We start from the raw sequence: 25,796 nt of genomic DNA on the forward strand, positions 1-25,796 counted from the left end.
GAAGAGTTGGAAGGGACCATGAGGGTCATCTAGTCTAATTATTGAGGAAAGGTAAAAGTCTAACTTATATCCACAAGTCTTGCAGTAGAGGCAATGGAATAACCCTGCTTTGCTATCTCTCTCTGTGGTGCAGCCTCATATAAAAATACTCTGTGACTGACCAAAGAGGGGGCATAATTTTGAAACTGGCTTTACCATTAGGCAGGGCGAGGCAACCTTTTTAATCAGTTATGTAGTTATTTACAGCAGAGTCCCAACCATGCCTACTCAGAAGTAAATCCTATTGAGTTCAATGGGGCCTTAACCCAGGTAAGCGGGTTAGGATTATTATCACTACTGGGAGCATCATTTTTCTCTCTGCCAAAGTGGTCTAGGCTATGGGCCATCTCTAACGGTCTGCATTTATTTTATTCTACAAATTATAAAGGCATCACATGTTTCATGCAACCGGTAATTATGAGTGTAATCTTCTTTTCCAGATTAATCAAACAATGCAATTCTACTTTGTTACAACAGACATATGGGCAGGATTGCAAATTGTGTTATATTTGTAGTCATGAGTCAGTAGCATTAAATTAACTGCAGATTTCTTAGCTATTAACAGATGTAAGTTTACTAGAGGGTCCTACATAACTCTAATGCTTTTCAAATGCTCTCACAAAATTCTTTTGTGCGGAAATAGGGCTGAAGAGTATCTGTGGTGCTATTCAGACACACTTGCAGAGCCAGACTTTTAGAAGAGCAAAACAACCGCGTTTCACACGGCTTCCTGTGCCATTCTAAATTTAGACAGGAACAAGTAAATGAAGAATCTAAATTCGGACCCCAGTCTAGAAAAATGGCAGGTAAGATGTATGTGTAAAGGTTTGCTATGTTGGAAACTGTTTTTGAAAGTAGTTACGTCAGTCCTTAAACCCAAGATTGGGAGGAACGCTTTCTGATACATTAACCAATTGCTCGTAGGACCATTCTATTATGGTCTCAGCAGAATGGCAGTCTAAAAGCGATTCTAGATTCTAGATTAAAAGGTACTTGCTGCAGCTAAAGGTAGCATCTAACAGTTGCATCTTATCAGCTGCTGACAATCCTTTCTGGAGACCAAGGATTTGGCAACCATTGCTTGGCAAAGGATTTCATAAATGTTACATTATGAAGACAAATATTTATGTCAGCCAAGCAATATGGGGAATTATTCAACTAGTGAAAACCTCTACAAAATGAAATCGCCTATGAGGTATTTGCTTAAAACAGATTCAAAATTACTTAAGCAAACCTGTTAAGTTTCCATCTTAACAAACACAATAGAACAATTGCTAAATTGCCACTTAGATTTTTTTTAAAAAACAGCTAATAATTTCAGGGTTGACAGGAACATGTCAGCAGTAATGCTAGTAGAAGCAAGGAATGCAACAATAGTAATGATGAATAAGTTGTTCCACTGTGAAAACAACTAAGAAGGAGAAAATTCAACCCATGAGACTGTTCTGCTGAGAGGAAGAAAACTGTCACCAGTTCTGGGAAGTTCATTTCTAGGAAACTGCAGCAAGTACTTCCCACACATTTATACCTCTAGACCACTGTAATCTAAAGATACTCAGCAACCACTTCAATTAAACCCAAAAGTGAGCTGGATGCTTTACTTGCAAGCCAGTAATGTATTCAACTAGGTCACCACTTTCACAACGTAATTTAAGATATGTTTCTGTTCATTACAGACTATACTACTTGATGTTTGTACAAAAACCACACAGCATGTTACAAACAACCAAACCTTTAGTAAACATTTTGAAAGCGGGTTTACTTCCTTACACATGAGACTGTCACACATACCCCAGTGCTTTTTTTCTGGGGGGATGCAGGGGTACCCCAAAACATTTTGTGAATCTTTGTACTGTACTTTTGTCCATTTCCTGTATTTATTTCCCCCGATTTGAACTATAAAATGGTGATTTGAGTCAAAATGAGAGTACCCCTAAAGATTTTTTAAGAAAAAAGCACTCCATAAACCTATATTTATTTAATGGAGAGTTTTTTCCATATGGTGGGCCCACAAGTCTGGGATTCCTTTCCATCAGACCCGCGTCAAGCTGCCATGGGGAAGGGTTTTCAAAAGGCCTTGAAGACCTCTCTTCTTCAATTAGCCTTCCAGGAGCAACTTTTTATTGGTTGGATGATATTTCTGTTGAATTCAGCTTTCTCTCTTTCTTTTAATGAGGTTTTACTGCATAGGTGTTTTTTTAAATGCACTTTTCTTTGTTGTTTTATGCTGTTTTATTGGGTGCACATGGCCTAAAAAAGCACCCTAAAATATTTTAAAATAAATAAATAACTATAAATGTTGTTTACTTTGCTAATGTCACATTTTAATCCAGCTTTTAAATCACTGAGCAAGTAAAACCTCTGCTAGTGCAATGGAACAACCCAAAATATGTTCCAGGGAACTGGGGGAAACCCTAGAGCAGATTTTGGGGGTGGGGAAGGTACCTGGCTGGGGTGGGGGGAGAGAAGAGGAAGCTCCATTGCACAAGTGGAAGTTATTCCTCTATATAAACATGGTAATCAATGCAAGGAATGCAGCTTTTTCCATGAGTTGACTGAATTGCGCTCCCAGTCACATGGAAGAGTCTCCACGAGTACATGTGGTACCCTCTTTAGACTTTTGTCCTATATGTAGACACCAGTTTTTGGAACCAGGCAGGCATGTGATGTTCAGGGTGGAGTCAGGAGCCAACCCCAGCCTTCCTTCCCCCCTGCACTAGTCATACAGATGGTAATAACTGAAAGGGGCTCAGGAAGTCCCCGAATCAAATTTCATCCCAGCCGTTAACAGACTAGCTGGCCTTCAGATTCCTCCAGTTCAATACTAATAATGGCATGTTTTACCAGCTGTTGTAAGGCTTACAGAGATGGATACCTGTGACATGCTTTAAGCTTTTGAAGGATGCCATAAAAAAGGCTAAATATGATGATTATGAAACAGAAGAGAGGACATTTGCTTCACACACATTGGAAGAATGAAATGAAAACTGCGACAATCATATTTTAATTGCATAAATCCTGTTTAAACTAGAAACTATGTTTCTTACCAACATCTTGGGAAAATAAATAGTGCTGTCATATTAATTGAATTTATTTCCCCTATAACTGGGGGGGGGGGGGAGGGAGGCACAGAGAGGTGCCTTCACAAAGCACATACAACGTACAGCATCTTGTGATTAGCATCAAGAACAGCCTATTACTATTGTAAGTGGCCAAATGGATGGCAGAATGAATTTTCCTTCTCGCGTCATTCACCCAAGGTTATTATGGCTACGAAAATATCATCTAATGTTTCCATTCTTTTGCAACAGTCTGCTTTCTGGCACTAATACATAAATGTTAACTCATGATAATGTTCAAGTGACATTTAAGGAATTGTTGTATTGTCTATGCAAACAGCATGTGAGCAGCGATTACTCCACTAATGCCAAAATATTAACAAATCTCTCAAAACTTAGCAGGCATAGTGTTTAGCGGTGTCTGTTCCTAATTTTGAGAATCATTTAGGTCAGATGCCCTGAGTGCTCTCTCCCGCTGTGAGCCCACCTCCTTGCACACATAATCACTGCTCATTCACCTGCTTGCTCCCTCTGGCTCAATCTATACTCTTGTCCAGAAGAGGTCAATGTGTTGTGGATGATGCTCTTTTCATGCTCACACACAAACCTAGAGGGGGCAAGTGACCAGGTAGCAACAGCAAGGAGCAGGAGAAGGGGGAAGGGTCTCTGGAGGTCAAAAGTGGGTCCTCTGTTGGAGTATGGGCCTTGGTAGGTGTCCAACGATGCTAACCCCAACACCGCCCCTGGCTTTAAGTGCACCAACATATCCTGTCAAAATATGCATGTAGGCACTTGATCATATACATTCTTTATAAGTTAACTCAAAAAGTATAGGTACTGGGGGGAAATGGAAATGTATGGTTTCACTTTAGTAGTATTCATTGCTACTATGCACCTCAGACAAATTGCACACCTGTTTAATTCTGGATGCGTCTACATATTTGTTTGTTTACAGAGTCTGATTCATGACATGTTCTCTTGTCTTTCTGAATTCAATTAGTGCTACTTATCACTCCATTTGTGTGACTTTTGCATACTGGGACATATTTTTTCAGTTGTGCATTGCTTCTTCTCATCCAGCCCAGGCAATGTCTGGAAGCTTAGAATCCTAGGGGCATGACATGACCATGACATGGTCAAGATGGAGCACTGCATGAACCAGTCCTGATAATGATTATCTTGAAGCCCACAGAAGTTGCAGAAGGAAAGATGAGATGAAGAAATCACCTAGCTGAAACTTGTATTGGAGTTGTTGATGCTTAAAACTTACTGAAGCTTGTTTTAAAGTTACAGCTCCAGCTTATCTTGAATAGTACTAAATATGTGGATTCTGTCTAGTACTGGTTTCTGGCCTTGCTTAACTGGATAGCTGAACTGTGGCTGTGAGATGGGCAGGAGGAGTATTGCCTGTTGATTCTCCTGGTCGTCTGAGTGACTTTTCATTATACTGACCATTAGAATTAACAATGACCTTCTGGATCAGCTAGCTGGGATCAGTTACAGCACCTCAAAAGCATTAACAGAATACAGGAGTAGATACTTGCTCATAGCAAGTTTTGCTTACGTTCCTACATGGCTGGACTCTGGAAATACACAGAATTGCTTACCACATAACTAACCATGGGGTGCCACTTCAGAAAACTGCAGTAAGTATTGTTTGAAGCTGTATTTATGAACAAGGTATTCATTAATAACAGATTTCTACTGGCCATAGGATGGCAGCACTGTCAGCAAGACTAGATGAGATATGTTAATAAAAGAGACACAGGAGAAAGCAAACCTCTTCAGAAACGCAGCATTCACTTTTACTCAGTATCTTCAGATTTGTAGGTTATGAAATTTCCATGGTAATATGATGTCATGTAGGTATGGGATTGCAATTTCACATTTTGGTTTCTTTACAGCTCTGTTGACTATGTTTGGAAGTTAGGAGTAATACTGGCATAATAATTAAGTGTAGGCAAATGTTTACAAATAAAAACACTGGCACCAAAATGCTTATTAAAAAAGCATTTGCTTGTGAGGAAGTACTAGATGCTTGAAACTATTGAAATGGAAACAGGCTTAATTTCACCAAGACACTGCATGATTAAATTTTAAAAACATTCTATTTATACAATCTTCATGAGTTTTCTTAGAGCTCTGTTGTTGTTTAGTCGTGTCTGACTCTTCGTGACCCCATGGACCAGAGCACGCCAGGCACTCCTGTCTTCCACTGCCTCCCGCAGTTTGGTCAAACTCATGCTGGTAGCTTCGAGAACACTGTCCAACCATCTCATCCTCTGTCGTCCCCTTCTCTTTCCCAACATCAGGGTCTTTTCCAGGGAGCCTTCTCTTCTCATGAGGTGGCCAATGTTTTGGAGCCTCAGCTTCAGGATCTGTCCTTCCAGTGAGCACTCAAGGCTGATTTCCTTAAGAATGGAGAGGTTTGATCTTCTTGCAGTCCATGGGACTCTCAAGCGTCTCCTCCAGCACCATAATTCAAAAGCATCAATTCTTTGGCGATCAGCCTTCTTTATGGTCCAGCTCTTACTTCCATACATCACTACTGGGAAAACCATAGCTTTTACTATACGGACCTTTGTTGGCAAGGTGATGTCTCTGCTTTTTAAGATGCTGTCTAGGTTTGTCATTGATTTTCTACCATTCTGAGGTTTTGTTCCTATATTTATCTCCTCTTTCTGCTCCAAGGGATCGGATGTAAGGATTCTACACCAAAGCTAGAATTGGATGAGTCTTAATACTGCCTTTAAAGCATGCTGTGGACTTATGGTCCCATGCTTAAAAAGAAAAAGAAAAAAGATTTGCCTTATCCTCTAAGGCAGGCATCCCCAAACTCTGCTCTCCAGATGTTTTGGGACTACAACTCCCTTCGTTCCTAGCTAACAGGACCAGTGGTCAGGGATGATGGGAATTGTAGTCCCAAAACATCTGGAGGGCTGAGTTTGGGGATGCCTGCTCTAAGGTTAAGGAGAAGTAGGACTAACATCCAGTTTATCTTTATTTTTTGCTATGGTTACACTTGAGGAGTCTTGATGTTTCATTACTAAATAACAATGCCTTGCATTTGGGCTGAAGAGAGGTTCAATTTATTGCTCAACTCTGAACTGTATTGGGCTGAGGGCTTGGGTTAGTTGTGTTTCCTTTCAAAGTTGAAAGGTGGTGAAGAAACTACCTAATGAAGCTTTGCTGCAGGCAATATAGTGTCATAAAATGTTAAAGTAGGCTTTCCCCATTTTACTTATTGTGTATTTAACAGTACTGAGAACATCTGCTTTGTCACATGATACTGTCATATGATACTGATGAAACTCGGTTGCCTGCTTTCGTGTATAACCACAACTCATTTAAAGTAATGGGAAAATATATGTTGTTCTTGTATGTCCCTGCCCCCACTATGTTTACAGCTCTGATTACTTAGTTCACGTGTTTTATATGTCAATGTGAGTGTGAGCTCTAGGAAGACAAGGATTAATCATATGGAGGAAATTGTATGAACCAATCCTGTCTTACTGATTTCATTGGGCACTGAGTGCATATATCTTGATTACAAAGTAGCTTCTGTCACTTGAAAATGATGCAATGAACTACTCCAAAGACAATTTTGATCATCATTTTGCTACTGATTATTGTTTTATTTTTAAGAAACAGCACTAAAGAAGACTATTTGTTTATAGTCACGCTCCCTCTTCCTTTTCTCACATTTATAGATTGTCAAGAAGTCTAACTAAGTAAGATGATAACAAAGAATCAGAAGAAAATTCTTTTACAACCTAATGTTACAAGATGAAAGAAGCATTAGACTTAAATTCTGGCTATAGTAAGGAGATTATGGATCATATCTGAGTAAAAGTAGGAAAAGCAGTTGGCTCTTAAATAATATTTGGTGATGAAAGCTTCATGAATACATTTTAAAAGGCTAAACTAATTCAAAATGTATTAGTTACTATTGGTGTATTTAAATTCTTAAATTCTTAAAGGATGAATTTTATATACTGTGTATAGATACTGTGTATCTACTTTCTTCTATTAAGCAAAATACGTTTGCTATTTTGCAGTTGTAAAAGATATGTTCCAAATCTCCTTTTTTGTCCTTAGCTGGCAGAACACCTAGAGCTCAGACACTGGGGTAAGATACAGGGAATGATCAGTGGGATCAGGGGGGCTCTCCACTGCCTCCCACTCTTACGCATTTCCCCCTCCTTCCAATGTGCATCTTCTGCCAAGCCAAGGTTAAAAGGACCCGGAATATGCTCCCAAACTCGCTTTAAGAACCCAGTTTCAATTTTGCAACACTTTACAGTAGTATAGGGAGGATACAAGGAGAATTCATAAAAGTGAGCTCCTCTGATTATTCAAAAGGATATGTGGGTTGAGCAACTCCTCTTTGTAGCCTGCTACACTTGAACATACATCAAGCATCCTCCACAGTGCCTGCCTGCCTTCTCCTAAGGCATTTAGCTCTTTGGCAGAGCTTTCTTTCCAGCCAAGGGATGCACAGTATTGCTTCAGGTTGCGGGCAAAAATGTGGCTGTTTAAATAGGCCTCCACAGTGTGTGTTTTTCCTTTTATTTCTGAAGTTTTTGTTTTAATGGCTGCCTTGGAACTTATCATTGTAGTTTAGGGTCTTTATGTCAACCCTTATGATTAAGGAAAGGGAACTGGGATATATTGCGTGATGTGATGCATGGATTTGTTAGCCACCTTGAATTTATTTTTGGAAATTTGGCAGGTTATAATATTTTACAAAAATAAATAAGGAAACACACGTTCCAATGTTTCCAATGGGAACGTGACACTGTTTGCATTGATCGCCACTGATGGAAGGTGCAACCTGGCAAAAACATACCTTTTCAGCTGCCATGTCCTCTTTGCCTGTGCTAGAAAATGATGATACTTTCTGTGTGCTTACTTGCATCACACGCAAGGCATCAATTTTGGAATGCGCATAGAGATGGTGCATTCCTACTTTTCAGTAAAGATATCAAAAGATGCATTACAAAGTTGATTCACAGTATGATTTGTAGCACAACGGCAACAGACCAGGAGCCAAGATCTCAGCACCTTTCCTATTGTTTGATGGGGAAAGGCTGCACTGCACCTTACACTGAGGCATGAGAAACCATTACGGTACTTCCCTATTGTACTGGCACTGAAGAGATATGTGTGCAGCTATTTTGGAGGCAGTGGCAATGACTGTGGCTCTGCACTTGCTCTTGCATGAGCAGAAAAGGCTGCATTTAAGGAGAACCTGAGGAGGCGTCAGAGAGAATTGGAACACATCTTTCCTATTCCATCTCCCCTGCTCTCACAACTTTATCAGTGCCATATAAGCTTCTCTGGCAACACAGCAGCTAAAGCAGGGAACAGGAATTTGCTGCCTAGAAGACTCGTGTAAAGTCTGATGGAGCATTTGTCAAAGTGGTCCTCACTGAGTCCTCTTCTACATCAGTGAGTCCTTGGCCACCAACTTTCTGGTGGCAGCATGGGTGACTGTGAGCCACCATTTAACATTCCCAAATGCCCTATTGCAATGTTAAACATGGGAGACCATTGTGAGAAATTTAAAACACAGTCACCTAGTGCCAGGATAGGATGGGAGGGGTGGGGTGCATATTAGGTGTCAGAACCAGTAGGCTTTGCAAGTGTTCTGGGACTTCATCAGCTGCTGAAGCCTGTCAGACCTGGTGCTGAAGTGGGAACAGGGTGCCTTTCTTATTTAGAGGACACCATGGCTGTTCATGAGTTAAGGAAGACACACACAAAAACAGAAAGTAAGGGAAATAATCCTCCATTAAAGTTCGGAACAGATCTTTCCTGTGTCACAAGATACGTGCCTGCCTGTGTACATAGGTCCCTGAATGAAAAAGCAGACCAGTGCAAATATGGGAGATAATATGAGATCAATAAGCAATAGGGACTTACAGACTCTTTTTTGCTCATACTTCTGCTGTGCGAACGAGAATGGGAAATAGTACTGAAAAAAGACTCTTTCTTGGTTGCAGACAAAGGTGGAGACCCTGTGTATTCACGTCCCCCAGACAAACTTTCAATGCTTGGAGAAGCGCTGACATTTTTTGAACCCTGCCCTGTAAAGCAAACAGAGGGAAACAAAAAATGATCAGTGGAAAACATTGCCATCAAAGTGCTCCCTATCTGAAGTGTCAGTCAGTAACCTTTGTAAACAGATGAACACAGAATGAGATTTTGTAACATCAAAGCACATTTGTCCACACACAGAGGGACTTGCCACTGTGAGACAGGCAGGTCTGCCCAGTGCCATGCCTTCAACGCACACTCTCCACAAGACAAATACAAGTCAAACACATAAAACAAATCCTGTGCAAGAAACATGGACAGTGCCCTATGAAAGGCGTGCATTCAGTACTCAATCTATGCACGACAGTGTAAAAAAATCCTCAAACAATTTCTCTCTCCCTCCTTCCCAAATACAGAGTTTTTAATATTTGCTAGACAAGGAATTTGGAGGCAAGTAGTGAAGTGGTAGCTTGACAGAGGAGGCATTGGTAAGGATAAAATGGATGTATGTAATGCAGTGGAATCCTATGTACCAACTCAGTTCTCCAAACTGATCCTTGCATAACCAAAACAGCATGATTCATAGATAAGAGAAATATGTGAGCAAGTTTAGGGGAACCCCAAGATTTGCATAAGAACAAAAGATCTTTAGAAAATAATTCTTCAGGGGCCAGAAAACCCCAAAAATAGCAAAAAAAAAGGGCTGAGCATCTTCAGTTGGCATGGAATGCTGGCAATCTGCTGGAGAGGAAGGAAAAACCAGAAACCGGGGGGAAGTGGAATGGAGTATTCTGAGAACATATGTGCCTGGCTGACTGGAACAGTCCACACTGCAATATTTTGTTGCAGGTTTTATTGGTGTGACCCTAATCCCAAAATCAGTTGCATGTTCTTCCTGTTCATTAGGTGCAACAGTTAGGAACACGGGCTTAAAAAAAAAAAAAGGCAATAGCTCAGATCCTGTAATATATATATGACCACTGCATAAATCAATGTTCACTTGCATGTGTGATGTTTGGAGCTTAAGACAAACAGAGCATGATATGAGAATAGCTTCACGACATTTAGCAGGTACAGTGTGCTTATTTATCAATAATAATAATAATAATAATAATGCCCTTACAAACACTCAAGGGAGCAAATACATTTAATATAAAAAACTAAAATGTAACAATAAAATAAGAATATAAACAAATTCAAGAGACACATGATTACAGAAGCTAAGGAGCCAGGGAGATGAGAAGCCAGTCAACAACCCAGCAGGTAAAACAACCCCTAGAACAGAAACACCTTCACACAGTGACAGAAGAGGCAAAACGAGGGAGGTAAATTCCAATGCCTGAGCACAGCCAGAGGAGAGGAAAGGTTCTGGCGCACTCTCTCTCTCTCATTTCAACCAGATTTAGATGGGCTATAAAAAAGTGTCTCTCCAGCAGATCTTAATGAGTACATAGGCTTATATAGGAAAAGGCTGCCCATTAGGAATCATGGTCCCAAGCCATTTAGAGATTTAAAGGGCAAAACCAGCACAGACTAATTCAGTCTTGCAAATCACCCAGAGGAGTAGAAATTAAGATGCTGAGCTCAGCCATAAACACACTTGGTGGCCTTTGATGTCTCTCACCCACAGTACAGCCTCAATTTTTTTTTACTAAGATGCCACTGAGCCTGTTCAGGCTGAAAGAGAGTAGGGGCTGTGCATGACTGCCTCCTCAACAATATCCCAGACTCTGCCGGCTGCAACCACAAGTCCTTTGTGCATTGGGCGGAAGATCTGAATGTGCACAGAATCCTCCCAGCAACTGAGAACCTCGATGATGTGTGATTCCCAATCACAGGGAGGCCTCTGTTTCCTGAACACCCAAATGGGGCTTTAGTTAGATTGGAATTGTGCAGACTACACCGGCAATTTCAGATCACCCCTGTCTGTAATCCTCGACAGCTCCTCCTAGCCAGTGCAGAGTGTACTGAGCTAGAAGGACAAGGCAGCTTCCTATGTTCCTGGCAACTATTCCCTGCCAAACTTCAGTGATGACAATAAGGAGAGCCTAATCTGATTGAGATAGAAGTAATGTTGACAGGCCTTGCCAGACACCTCCGCTGACTGCTTCCATCAAGACAAAGGAATACTGCTAAGATACATGTTTAGAGGGGAAGTGCAAGCCAAAGAGGGAAGGAACTCTCATGTTTCTTCTGGTCCCACCAGCTTTGGTTCACTCTTTTACTATACATCATACCAGATGGCAGTTAGTCTCCTACCAGATCCTCAGCAGCTATTTCATCACAGGTGCCATGCTTCCAATAAAATGGAGGAGTGCATACATACTAAGTACTATCTGTAATTAGGTTTTCTAGTCAACAGGTGGGGAAAAATTGCCCCCATCCCATTCTTTACAGTTCTGTGGAGTGGTATTTGTGAATGCTCTCTTTTGATAAATTCCTATCCTTCACTCTTGTGTCGACTGTTAAATATAACAAGAGGATCATGGTGAGGAGAAGTATACTTGAATCTCTATTTATACCTGAGTTCAAGTCCCCAGCTGCTTATGGAAGTCAATAGGTTGTCAGAGGTAGGCTGCTTGAAGTGTAAATGGTGCTCATGGAAAACCAATGTATGAGCTCCTTGATGGGCAGGATAAAAATGGTATTTTAAAAATATAGATATTAAGAAAAAAATTGTCTGCTAGCTGTAATTGTACATATACTAATGTCACCCCAAGTGTTGGTTTCAAATCCCTATTGTAGAACTCTATTTTAACATGAATTCTGCCCAACTAAAAAGTGTTTTTAGATATTTTTTTAATGTTTTTAGACCTGAGGTTACAAAAAAGTGTACTTTGCAAGTGGTAAGCCACAGAACAAACCTTAGGTACAAATCATGGTTTTTCTAAAGTGAGATAAACCCTAAGCCCATGTGCTGATGTATTGCTAAGCCAAACCATGGCTTTGCTCACAGCAGGAGGACCAAAGTGCCCAGAATCTTCTCACCAGGAGCCCATGTATTTTCAGTAAGTTGTGGCATGGCTTTGAGTTATTTGTGAACTGGATCAATATGTACTTGCAGGTCAAAAGTGTAAACTTCATAAAGCAGCTTTTTAACTTTGGGATAAATCAACAATTAGAAGATATGCTGCATTATTTAGATTGTTAGTTGGGAAAGTCTGCTAAAAAGTTGCAGAAGCATGATAAATTATATGATCTCTGTGTAAGATATATTGAAGACTCTACCTTTGGAAGCTGTATCTATTCTATTTTATAGAACTTATTTTTGGGGGGAAATTTAATAGTGCCAAGGCCAATGACCAATATAAATCTATCCATCAACAAAACAAGTAGCAAGTCTGATATCACTCCTTTTTTCCCTGAAATCAGGAGGCAGCCATAGAGAAGAAACACAAAATCTGAAAAACAATTTACAATTCTGAATGTTTAAGCAACTTTGCTTTTAAAATAGAGTGAGTTAAAAAGAAGAAGAATTTGTTTTACTTTTACAGTCATAAGTGACAACCATTTTGTGTGGGAGTTCCATTCCTGGCCCTCATGTGCCCCACATTATTTTGCCCCACCTTTGTTCTGCCTTCTTCCAGGTCCAAAAGGATCTGCACATCAGCGATTGAGCATCAATTGGACGTGTCTAAAATGGCCGCTGCCTGAACTCTGATTCAACATGGAAATTAAGGATCTGAGCTATGGGGATGTATCTAATACTCAGAGCAGAATAACTGAATTAATGGACATGACAAACAGCCCATGAATTTCAATTAAGACTACTATGAGTATAACTTAATTGGATACACTCCTATGGTTTCAGCAAAGTCACAAAATAATCCCCTTCCACATAATACTGTCAAATGTTGGGAAAAGACTCTGCTTCATATAAATACTAGCTTTCTAAATGAAGGGAATCTTTTACATCATTAGATTTACAATGCACTACTTCAGGTGTAGGCTCTTAATTGAAGATTTTTTTAAAAAGCATTGTAGGCTAAGAAGATATTCTTTCCGAAAGTCCTAAATCAAAATTCCTACAGTGTACCTGAATAGCATGATACTATCTGAAACAAAATGGTAATAATAATAATAATTTTAAAAAATAGCTGAGAGGAAAGCTGATACATAAAGTAAAGGCAAGACAACACATCTCATATGGTGATTAAATAAAGGAAATTTCTTTTTTCTAAACAACAGCACCACTTAGTGGAAGTACGATGTATGCTACACACTGGAAATGACAACACCACAAATGAAACAGGCGTGGGTCTGGCTTTCCAATAAAAATGTGACAGGCAAACATACCATGGGTTGCTGTAGCAACTATCCCTTGGAGGGCAGTGAGATTCTGGACAGGAACCGACACTTGAGCATCATTGCCTGTAACTACATCTCCTAGTAAATAAAGTTAAAAAAAACTTTACCGTAACAGAAATAGAAGTCTTTCATTTTTTGTCTAACTAAGAATGGGAAACGACCCCTTTCTATTACAAATACAATGTTTGACATCTGATCTACTTTCCCTGAGATATATGCCTAACTGTCATCTGATTTTTCCATTTCACTTCCCTTTAATGCCAACATTCCCTACATTTACAAATCTACTACTCCACAGAGTATGCATTTATTTGAACAATTTGTAAAATCTTAAAAATAAGAACACACACTTTTTTTGAACCCTGTAAAACTTGGTAAATAAAGACCACCACAGATTCTTGGAGTACAAGGATTTAGGATAATGATTATGTCTAATTTCACATTACACCTCTTAAATATATGTCAAACATGAGATCTAAAAGGATTCTTGAAGTCAGTTCTTGATAAGAAAATGGGAATAATTAAATTATTAAGAAGTATTAAAGCAAAGTTCTTTATCTTAAGAATGTTAACAGTTATAAGAAGTGTATTCTATTAATTTTCAAATATAACAGGAGATATTTTTTGAAAAGAAGACTGTCTTCCTCAGTCCCTGGATGCCTTTGTTTAATATTACAAACCAACTGGAGTCTTTTCATTAGCTATTGCTTTTACGATCAATTTACAGCATTTCCACAGGAGGCACTCAACACACAAAGTTTCCAGTAAGAAAAGGTATAAATTATTGGTAATTAATAGTGCAACCCTATACACGTCTACTCAGAAGTAAGTCCCACTGAACTCATTGAGGCTCAGTCTCAGGCAAGTGGGTATAAAGTTCCCACCTAAACTATTTATTAGTAATAATCCCCTAACCTTTAATCAGAATTATATATGATTAGGGTTTAATATGGCAGTCAGATCAACCAAGCATTTCTGTTCCTACTACAGCATGAATTGCCCAAGAGGTAATGCCAGTATAAAGGTAAAGGTAAAGGGATCCCTGAACGTTAGGTCCAGTCACAGACGACTCTGGGGTTGCGGCGCTCATCTTGCTTTAGTGGCTGAGGGAGCAGGCATACAGCTTCTGGGTCATGTGGCCAGCATGACCGAGCCACTTCTGGCGAACCAGAGCAGCACACGGAAATGCCGTTCACCTTCCCGCCAGAGCAGTACCTATTTATCTACTTGCACTTTGATGTGCTTTCGAACTGCTAGGTTGGCAGGAGCAGGGACCGAGCAATGGGGGCTCACCCCGTTGTGGGGTTTTGAACCACCGACCTTCTGATTGGCAAGCCCTGGGCTCTGTGTTTTAGACCACAGCGCCACCCACGTCCCTTAATGCCAGTATAATGAACCACTAACACTAGAACAAGAAGAAAACAGTCTAACTTCACTTTTAGATTTTAACAAGTATTCTGAATATTTGCTTTTGACGATAATGAGACATGCATGGTTTTTAGCCTGACATTTAGAGCACCATTACTGATTAACAGAAGCGGACCAATAAAGAAACAATGTGCACTTGGGGCTGGTAGTCTGTGCTGGAAAGGTGATGAAGATACGGAATCTAACATTGCACTTTTCCTTCAGTTTTTTGTTTAGTTTTGTAGATTCTCTCTCACATGCAGACCTATGTAACAGGAGCAAGGCAAACAGTCAACCTCCTGCATGCTGAAATAAATACACCCTCATAAATATCTGCAAGATTTGTGGCTTGTTCTGTGGTTGTTATGTAATCATATTGCTCCCCTATGTAACAAACAGAAGGTAAATCAAATCCTAAACACTGTTATGAGTTTGATGGTGCCAGACTCCTATAATCCCTGGATTAAGCAAAAGTCAGAATTTCATCTGGCTTTGGGGGGTTAAAATGGGTGCAAGAGGAATCTAATCCCTGGCTCTAGTAAGTGTTAAGAGCTTTTTGAGGTGACTGTTTAAATCCAAGGATGCAACTCTGGGAGAAGCAAGACCCTCTTGGGGTGCTGAAGCTGTTAACCCCTACATTGCAGGCTCAGGTTTTAAATACTGTGGTACCTCAGGTTAAGTACTTAATTCGTTCCGGAGGTCCGTTTTTAACCTGAAACTGTTCTTAACCTGAAGCACCACTTTAGCTAATAGGTCCTCCCGCTGCCGCTGCACTGCCAGAGAACGATTTCTGTTCTCATCCTGAAGCAAAGTTCTGAACCTGAAGCACTATTTCTGGGTTAGCGGAGTCTGTAACCTGAAGCATATGTAACCTGAAGCATATGTATCCTGAGGTACCACTGTATGTGTAAATAAACCAAATATCGTAAGTACACCACAGTCTTCACTGCACCTCATTTCCAAAAGGAACACAAACCCTGTGTAAGTTCCTGGAACCTCTGGAATCCTGCACTACTTGGAGATTGGGGTGGTGTGAAACAATATCAATTTGGTAATTGACTAAATTTACAAGAGTGCCTAGCATGCCATGTCATGAACCAGGCCTATAATGGTCATGATTTCTATGGTATGGCCAACTTCCACAATACAAAAAAACAACAACCCTACTTTGGGGCATGCAGGCTAAAAAAATCCAGTTACAAGAAGTTATATTTTTTGATGTTCCATTTCCTTCTATGAAATCGTGTTCGCTAGTTACAACCATACATGTTTGCTTTTTTTCTTTGTTGATTCTGCTTGTCTGTCCTCCTTTCATGGAATTCCAGCATTTGAAGTGCTAAAACCTTTGTTGTTAGGCTGATGTTCGCCACTTTGTTGGGGGGTGGGGGTTGGGGGTGCCAGCCTTGATTGGTTTTTAACAAGCCTTGCCTATTGCTCTTATGCACACTGTTGGTTGGTCATTCTTTCTCTCATCCTGACAGCTTTTCCCTAAAGGATGGGACACCAGAGATTCAAAACCGATTTGCAGATTGTATTTTCAGTTGCAGTTTTCTTACTGTTGAGTAAATTTGCTTGTTTCTGTTCCATTAACTTAGAACTAATGGAGGCAAGTGGCAAACCTTGAATGTCCTGCTATGGTTTTGGAAAATGGACTTGTAACTCTTAGAAGTTTCTAACTGCGCAAGTATAAACTTTAGGTGTTTGGGTTTTTTTTGTTTACCTACTCAGGACAATGAAATTCTGCTTTTTCAGGTGATCTTGAAATACCTCCTTTCCGGTATGTGTGAATGCCATGCGAATTGAGATGTCCCAAGCATCTCACAAAATTGTAATGGTGATGCCTGATGACTAGATGGTTTCGTGATCCTTTGAATTTTTATAGGAATAGGCTAAAGATCTACCTAAATAAATAAGTATTGATTAGCACTTCTCTTTACATAGTGAACAGCCAGTTTGGGGATTACTAATAAGTTAACAGCAATACTTCAGAGGAGTTTAGCAAACTTGATAGTGCTCTTTCAAATCCATATGTGGGTGGCCTGTCCTCAGAACACTTTTAACAAACTTTAATGGTAGCCTGGTAATCTGGGATTGCTTTTACATGCTCAGTGGCTCTTTAAACTAATAAAAGGAAGACCAAGCATGATTTTATACAACAACAGTGAAGCCTAACCTATATAGAAATATTAGTCATAGTTTTAAGACATCATCATGAATGGAAGGCATTTACAGTGAATGCAAAAAATATTTTTGCTTAAAAGCAGAAATTTGTTGTTGCTTTTAAATAGTATGAATGTTTATTAGCAGCAGCAGTTAATACCAGTAAAAACAACAATGGATGCATGGCACTTTGGTAGCACAGATTTATGTTTGGTCACAACATGTTTCAATATCTTATTCAAAACTGGGGAGGGAGTGTTACAGTCAAACCTTGGCTCCCAAACGCCTCTGTTACCGTATGTTTTGGCTCCCAAAAAGTGTAAGTGTTCCGGTTTTCGAATGTTTTTCAGAAGCTGAACATCTGGCGTGGGTTCCGCTTGAGTGCAGGAAGCTCCTGCAGCCAATCGGAAGCTGTGCCTTGGTTGTCAAACATTTTGGAAGCTGAATGGGCTTCCGGAACAGATTAAGTTCGACAACTGAGGTTTGACTGTACAAGGATGTTTATAAATAACAACAACTTCTCAATCACTTCTGCTATACTAAATACAGAACTACAAGTTAAGAATAAAAATACCAGAAACCAACAAACTTCAAGTTCACTAAAAGGAGTATATTTTACAGACATTTGTCAAATCTTATGTAGTAGATCATAAAGCAAACTGATATGTCAGCAGAAGCAATAGAAGTGTTTCAGGCATCTTAGGGTTAGGTAAAAGTAAAGGGACCCCTGACCATTAGGTCCAGTCGTGACCAACTCTGGGGTTGCAGCGCTCATCTCGCTTTACTGGCTGAGGGAGCCAGTGTACAGCTTCCGGGTCATGTGGTCAGCATAGGGTTAGGTAGTCTGTCCTAATTGCAAGACAGCCTTTACATGGAGTGGTGGCTTCTTCATAGTCATGACCTCCCCAAGAAAGCACAAGAGGAAGTGTGAGGAAACACTGTGACCAAGGCTCTGGCAGAGCATTTAGTGTGCGTAAGTGTGGTGTGGTGAGATACACATCTGATCATCTGGTTGAGCTACTTCTTTAGAATGAGAATTTTAGGAGTAACATGACCTTTATAGTTATTTGACTATGCTAATGCATGCTTTTCTCTTATTGCCACTAATAGAAAAGAGAACGTTTATAAATCATGAATGGAGCTTAGACTCAAAATGACATATGAATAGTCATGCTCCTTTATCTGAAGCCACAAAATACAGCAACATTTCTTCAGAGCTAAATCAGAACAAGTGATTCAACAACTTGTTGAATTTAGTAGTTTCCCCACGAGTGTTATAAATAATCAAAATATACCAATATATATTCAAAGTATCTTCAAAACAGGCCAAAATTTTATAATTATTTTTTTTACAAAGTTGTAATAGTGTTTATTAGTAAAAGGGCAAACACATGAATGAATATACTTAAAATACCCCTTTGCAAACTACCATATGAGATTCTATATTGCAAAGCACTGAGGAATGGTATGGTGATGACTGACTGAACTTTCTCACTATAACAGAAGTAGATTTTGGCAGGGCAGGGAAACACATAGGGAAAGGGTACAGAATCAGGTCAAGGAAGGCACTAGGAGATAGGGGCTAGAGAATGTAGCAGTCAGAAGCAGCAAGCAAAGGGTTAGGGCAAAGAGGGCTGGCAGATGCAATAGCATGGAAAGAAGGTGAAACAAGATGGAGAACTTGGAGAGTGGCAGGGTAACTGCAGAAAGGGTTTTAGTGGTTTTAGTTTAGAAGAGAGATAAACATGATCAGGAGCTGAGAAGCTGTGGAAGGCTGAAGGTCACATGTAGACTTGATAAAACTGCCCAAATATTGGGCTAAAAGCCTCTAAGCTTTGCTCATTATAGGATTTCGTCTCAAAACCAAGTAATGTCATATATTTACCTTTGCTTAGTTGAACTGGTACACTTTCAGATTTCATAATTCTCTGTTGTTGCTGCTGTTGCTGCTGCAGTTGTTGTTGAGGGAGCTCCACTGAGCTCCTAATGGGCACTGCAACAGAAGAAAAGCTGCCACTGCTACCTACAACTAGCCCAGTGGCACCACCTGATGTCATGGCTGGGGAAATCAGCTTTCGGCCAAAATTCAGTAAGCTACTAGAAACTTTATTGATGTTCAGCGGAGCCACCTTGGCACTGACACTGTAAAACAAGAGGAAACACAGCATTGCTACAATAGTGTTGTATGTGGCATTGTCAAAAACTTTCTCACCCCCCCAATAGGACTCTATAAGGACAAGCACTATTTTTCAGAGTTCTGTTTTAATGAAAGAAGAGCCATTAGTCTATATTGGCAGATTCAGGGACTCAGGAAATAGTTTCCTCCTTGTCTGAACCACCTGAAAACCACACTGAATTTTCTCCCACAGAAGCGACTGTTTAGCATTTATTCAAACGGGGGGGGGGGGGGAGTTCTCTCACAAATATTGTTCAGATGGAAGCAACATATTTCCTTCACTTGTGATGACTATAATGGTGACCTCGGTGTCAAGTGTAGGTGGCAGTTTTTGTCTTCCACACCGACGAAGCCTAAAAGGCCGTGCCATAGACATGAATCTGATAGTCCATTCATTCCAAAATCACAAGCTGAGTCCATGAGGTGAGGTGAGAAATCCCCTCCCACATACAGACATGAACACCAAGGCTCAACCTTTGTCACTGCTGAGAAGGAAATGCGGAGTTTCCTTTCCACTCCTTAGAGGTTATGATTTTAATTTACATTCCACTTTCCTTTTACTGAAGCACACGAAACAGCTTACAAAGAAACCGAGATACTGTGAGGCTAAATAGGTAAGGCACCACATAAAATCCCAGAAAAGACAAAGCAATTTAAAACAGGAGCAGCATACATTAACATCAGAATCCAATGGAAGTCTACTTAGGCAAAACTTCACTGCACACCTAAAAGCAGACATATGCCCCTTTCTTTCCCACCTCTGCTGCTGTTGAGAGGAAGATGCTGAGATGGAGAGACTTGGGTCCTTTTACTGGACTAGCTGTGCACCAGCTGTGATCCTGTACAGTGTTCTTAGGAACTCTCCTTTCCCCAACAATAATTCTGATGTTCCATCTGCTTGTTTATTCCCCCCTTGCTATGTCCTTGTCATAGCAGCAACTTTCCGAAGCAGCAGTTTAAGCAAACAAGGATTGGGACAGGAAGTTATAGATAGAAGAGATTTGACAAATTAAGTGTGCGCGCTCTCTCTCTGCTACCTTTGAATGTTTCGATATATGGATGTAAGAGATGGTTTTAGCCACCAAACAAGGATCCATATCTATGGCTTAACCATCAAGATACACAAAAATTACACAATGATCACCAGAAAAATGGGGATTGATTATGTTACACAGTCATTAAGAAATACATTTAAAAGCAAGGTATTACTTTAAAAACATGAATGTCAAGAAGTTGTGAATCCAGACTCTGGAGAAGATGATTTTGTTTCAGCACAATAAGCATCATTGACCTTGGATATCAATGGATATTTTTAAAACAAGCTGTGTTTTGCTCAGATGAAAATGCTTTGTTTAAGAAAGCTGATTCAAATATGTTCCCATTATGTAGCCATTGGGAAACTTGCTATAAATACAACACAATTGTGTGGTTTTTAATTCTGCATTTTTAATATATGTTTTTTGCAAAGCATATGCATTAATTAAAATTTGAATCACAATGGTGAAATCTACTATATATTTTGGAAAGTGGTTTGTCTGTTTTTCCTCAATACATTTGGATGCCTGTCAAGATAACATTGCCAAACTTGGCAAGAGGATTCCCAAGGTAGGGGGGGTTGCTCTTCACTGACATTTAGATGCCAGCCACCATATTGAATCAAGATGGCAGACCGAAACATCACTTTGGTGTGACTTTGCCCATTTTTTTGCATAGTTTGGGCCACCTCTTAATATATCATCACTAAACTCGGAATGAGGGCTGTGGTGGCAGACTGTTTTAAATCAAAACTGTGTGACTTCGCCCAGTTTTTGACATAGTTTCAGCCACCTTTTAAGATATTGCCAACAAATTCAGCACATGGGTCGCTGAGGTAGAGATGAGGGGCCTAAGTTTATGTTCAGGTGCCAAGTGGTACAGTGGTACCTCAGGTTACATACGCTTCATGTTACAGACTCCGCTAACCCAGAAATAGTGCTTCAGGTTAAGAACTTTGCTTCAGGATGAGAACAGAAATTGTGCTCTGGTAGTGCAGCAGCAGCAGGAGGCCCCATTGGCTAAAGTGGTGCTTCAGGTTAAGAACAGTTTCAGGTTAAGAACGGACCTCTGGAATGAATTAAGTACTTAACCCGAGGTACCACTGTATTTTTAATCAAGATGGGGGGCTAAAATGTGACCTGTGGCATGACGTTGCCCATTTTTTGGCATATGTTTGGCCATCTCTTGAGATACCATTACCAAACTCAGCACAAGGGTTCCAGATATGAAGGCCACAGACTTTGTTTCCATTGCTATGCTGGATGCCATTTGGAAGCAAGATGCTGCTATGTTGAACTTGCACATACTTGATTCAAAGAATTCAACCTAGAAATGCTGTAGCTATCTATAACACTGGAAAAATGGTATCCTCTTGTGTATTGTGGGACAAATTTTGGCCTAGGTCTTAACTGAAAGGCTTAATTAATTAATGCAACAATTAAATTAACAAACTGCAGCTCTTATTTGAAAAAGTACAATTATTTAATGCCTGAGCCAAGTCTGTGTATCCCACTCTTATATACAGATATCCTTATCTAAAGGGGTGGCGTGGCAAGATGCCCTTTAACCATGTGGCTGCCGACAACTGATATTGTCAATCAGATTGTCCCTGAGAAAAAGTTTTGCCACCACTTGGTAAACTTTGGTTCCTGACTAAATCTTATTTTTATTTAATGCTCTTAATAGAAGGTGTGCCAACTGTCATGAGTAATTACAGTGGTACCTCAGGTTAAGTACTTAATTCATTCCGGAGGTCCGTTCTTAACCTGAAACTGTTCTTAACCTGAGGTACCACTTTAGCTAATGGGGCCTCCCACTGCTGCCGCGCCACCGGAGCACAATTTCTGTTCTCATCCTGAAGCAAAGTTCTTAACCTGAAGCACTATTTCTGGGTTAGAAGAGTCTGTAACCTGAAGCGTATGTAACCTGAAGCGTAAGTAACCCGAGGTACCACTGTACTGAGACCAGGAGCCTGCCAGGTCTGAGAAGGTCTTGGACAAAGCGTCCTCTGGGGCGCTTTTTGTCTTCTCCCTTCACACAATGCCACATTCGCCCCCCCCCCCCGCTGTGGCTCTACTGCTTTGTCTGCAGTGTGGTGTAGTGGTTAAGAGCGGTAGTCACGTAATCTGGTGAACCGGGTTCGTGTCTCCGCTCCTCCACATGCAGCTGCTGGGTGACCTTGGGCCAGTCACACTTCTTTGAAGTCTCTCAGCCCCACTCACCTCACAGAGTGTTTGTTGTGGGGGAGGAAGGGAAAGGAGAATGTTAGCTGCTTTGAGACTCCTGAAGGGGAGTGAAAGGCGGGATATCAAATCCAAACTCTTCTTCTTCTTCTTCTTCCTTCTGCTATTTTTCTGCTAACCCTAACCCTTAACCCTACTACCCTGATTGATCTCCTCACCAAGCAGCAGTGGGAGTCAGGAAGTGGTCCTTTTTTCTTTTTTAACATTTGGGGGAGTGGGTGGGATTTTAATATGGGTCTCCCTGCTGCTAGTCCATTTATCAAACCATGACACCATGCTGGATCTATGGTGTGAAGTTGAGCAAGGATCTACCTATTTAATGGTCAGGGAAAGGTCTCTGAAATATAAGATAGGGCCGTGATCACCTTTACCTATTTTGACATTTGCTAAAAAGATCAACACATTCTTCTTAGACTAGATAAAGGACTCTGGATTAGCAGGAGTTGCCCCTTTATGTTGTCAGGGTCAATGAGTGCTCCCTGTGAACACAGCTTCATATATATGAAATCTCCGAGTTTAATGGCAGTATACCACCAAACATTTATTTACTTAATATATTAGGCACCTGCTGGGAGCAACATTACAAATGACAATTGCCCTCAATTGCTTCACATAATCATCTGGCTGGCCACTGTGATAAAACAGGACATTGGGTTACATGGACCGTTGGTCTGAAGGGGGAGAGAGCCCCAGCCTTACAGATGCAATTTGGTGATTATAAGTTGATGCCATTTATGAGTGAATTTAGAGAAAGTCGGAGTTTGAGGATTGGAGCCCTGTTTGGACTGGAGAAGGAAAGTTGGATAGATCCCTTCATGCAGGGATTTACTGACCTTTGGGACCTGGACTTGGGTCAGGAGGAGACTGGAGTTGTGGGGACCTCCAGATTTGGAGGAACTTTGAAATATGCCCTGAAATATATTTTGAATTTTAGTTTTAATTATGGAGATTTGGCTGACCTGTCGAGAAGGAATAAAAACATTGCCAGGTGGGAATTTCCCCGAGATCTACTCTTCAGCTTCAAAGGAAGGAAAAGTAAAGTGCATGCATAAATATGAAGAAGACTCGCAGAAGGGACTTGGAAAAGAGTTAAGAGCCTCGGACAGAAGATCACCAAGTTGATGGACTACATGGAATTGACGGAAAAGACTGGCAGAATCTGAGACCAGGGAGAAGAGACGGTGGAAGAATATTGGAAAAAGTTTAAAGTTTATATATAGAAATAATGTAATAATAATGAGTGTTAGAAAAATGATGGAATGGAATTATATGGCCTTAGTAGAAATGTTACAATGAATTAAGTATAAATAAGTATTATAGTATTAATGGAAAATAAGGTTAAAATATGTAAAGATAACCATATGACAGAAAATGGAGAAAGATGGAAAGGATTTGCTGAAATAATTAATAGAAATGGAATACAAAAAGGGAGGTGAGAGGAGGTGGATGAAACAAGGGAATGAAAGAGAGGGTATTGAGATGGCATGATGTATGTTTTTAAATTGTTTTTGCTTTGTGTGTTTCTTTTGTTTAATGTATTAATGTTGTGTACTGTTTATATATTGTATTGTATTGTATTTTCTTTCTTTTGCTCGTTCTTTTTTTCTTTTCTTTTTCTCCTTTTTGTAAGGTTTAAAGGTAATAAATATTATTTTACTACATGGACCGTTGGTCTGATCCAGGCTGGGGTTTTCTTAGTTTTTCTTATTTGTAAAAACCAAGTTCAGCAATCAGTTTTACCTGTTACCTAATTTAAAAACAGAAACAAATCATGGTTGCAACCCTATGCAATTCTACTCAAGAGCAGGCCTCTGATGCACATGGAACTTAGTCCCAAATGAATATAGGATTATTAACCTGTATAAGTTTTTTCTAAAGACATTTTATTTGGGCAAAATACGATAAAGGCTTACCGAGTTTTATTCATCAAGTCTGCTCCACGTGCTTTGTAGTAATCCAAATTTTGTTGAAACTGGTAAGTCACAGGTCTTGGATTTCTCTAAAAATATAGAATGATCATACTGCATAAGTAAAAGAATGGATAGCAAATTGTCATTATACTGTAACATAATACTATTCATATCATTTGTCCCAGCTAAAAGTATTAGGGAAAATTATGGCTATGTTTCAGGTTACTATTCTTTTTCTGACTAAATCTAGCATAGCCACTAGATGGTGCATACAACCTTCTCTCCCACTATTACAAACAAATACAGGATAGAATGCTAGCCCACAATAGGAGGCTACATATTTTGTACAGAATATTGAAATAGCTGTCTTATTTTTCCTTCAAAGGTGGCAAATGAAAAAATTAATATTTTTAATTTAAATTAAACTTTGCTTTAAGTAAATTATTCTGGATTAATAATCTATTTCTATAAAAGAACACACATTATTCGATAGTAACTTTAAGGAACATATGCAGATAACACAACAAACAAACAAAACTATGGTGAGATATATATATATATATATATATATATATAATCATAATTGAATAAGTTTCTATGATTTGGTTCTGTGCTTCAAGATCAATTTTCTCTAAAACGTAGAGAAGACTGGTTTTAAACTGCTTTTAGAAATAAAATTTCCATTAATGGGAGACTTGGTATGGTAGCATGCTATAACCTCTATATCAGGGATGAGGAAACTGTGACCTACAGATGGTCTTGTACTACAGCTCTTTCCCATCCCTAGTTTTAAGCCTCAAGGGATTTCTGCTGGGATATTTTTCATTCAGGTTGCTAAAATTCTATATTTATTGCTGTCTAGAGACACTACAATGTCTATTCTATCTTGAAGCCTTCCAAGCTAGAAATCAATAAAAAGCAACACTATTTTGAGCTCATGAACTGTAATAGGAATTAGCAGGAAAGTTTTCATACCTGTAGCTCTAAGTTTTCTGAAGCTATATGTACATTTTTATGCACATCAATGACAATTCAATAACTTCAGGGGAAGAAACATCTCTCCCTCCCATCTTTTTTTACTTTGATTGTACATTTACAAAGCTTTCTATTTTACTGTCAAACCAGAGATAAAACAACATTTTTGGTATATTTCTGTTCCAGAAATTAACAGGATTTAGAAACTGCACTACAAAATAAAACTCATGTTTCTTGAGTGCTAGGTGTTTATAAACTTCAGGTTCTGCTTATTCATTTTTGAGTGTGTGTGTGTCTAAAACAGCTGCAGCTGTTAGAAAGGAATTGAAGTTGAGCACTGCTCTAAGCCAGGCATAGGCAACCTTCGGCCCTCCAGATGTTTTGGCCTACAACTCCCATGATCCTTAGCTAATAGGATCAGTGGTCAGGGATGATGGGAATTATA

At 39.7% G+C, this 25,796-nt stretch overlaps 1 protein-coding gene across 25 annotated transcripts in view; it reads right to left on the reverse strand.

The window, feature by feature from the left end:
- TBC1D5 (TBC1 domain family member 5) overlaps positions 1-25,796 on the reverse strand; it is a 254,655-nt gene that overhangs the window by 18,383 nt on the left and 210,476 nt on the right. For 15 of the 25 annotated variants that reach the window (XM_083705758.1, XM_083705747.1, XM_083705753.1 and 12 more), the window contains exons 16-19: positions 24,380-24,465; positions 18,898-19,154; positions 13,434-13,523; positions 9,024-9,187 (exon numbers count right to left, since the gene is read on the reverse strand). In XM_083705758.1, coding sequence (XP_083561884.1) covers positions 9,024-9,187; positions 13,434-13,523; positions 18,898-19,154; positions 24,380-24,465 — 597 coding nt within the window. The remainder of the gene's footprint in view (positions 1-9,023; positions 9,188-13,433; positions 13,524-18,897; positions 19,155-24,379; positions 24,466-25,796) is intronic. The other 10 variants (XM_083705751.1, XM_083705738.1, XM_083705752.1 and 7 more) reach the window with 1 other exon arrangement.

This window comes from Podarcis gaigeae, assembly GCF_964106915.1.
Source record: "Podarcis gaigeae genome assembly, chromosome: 12".
In the NCBI taxonomy this organism is placed as follows: Eukaryota; Metazoa; Chordata; class Lepidosauria; order Squamata; family Lacertidae; genus Podarcis; species Podarcis gaigeae.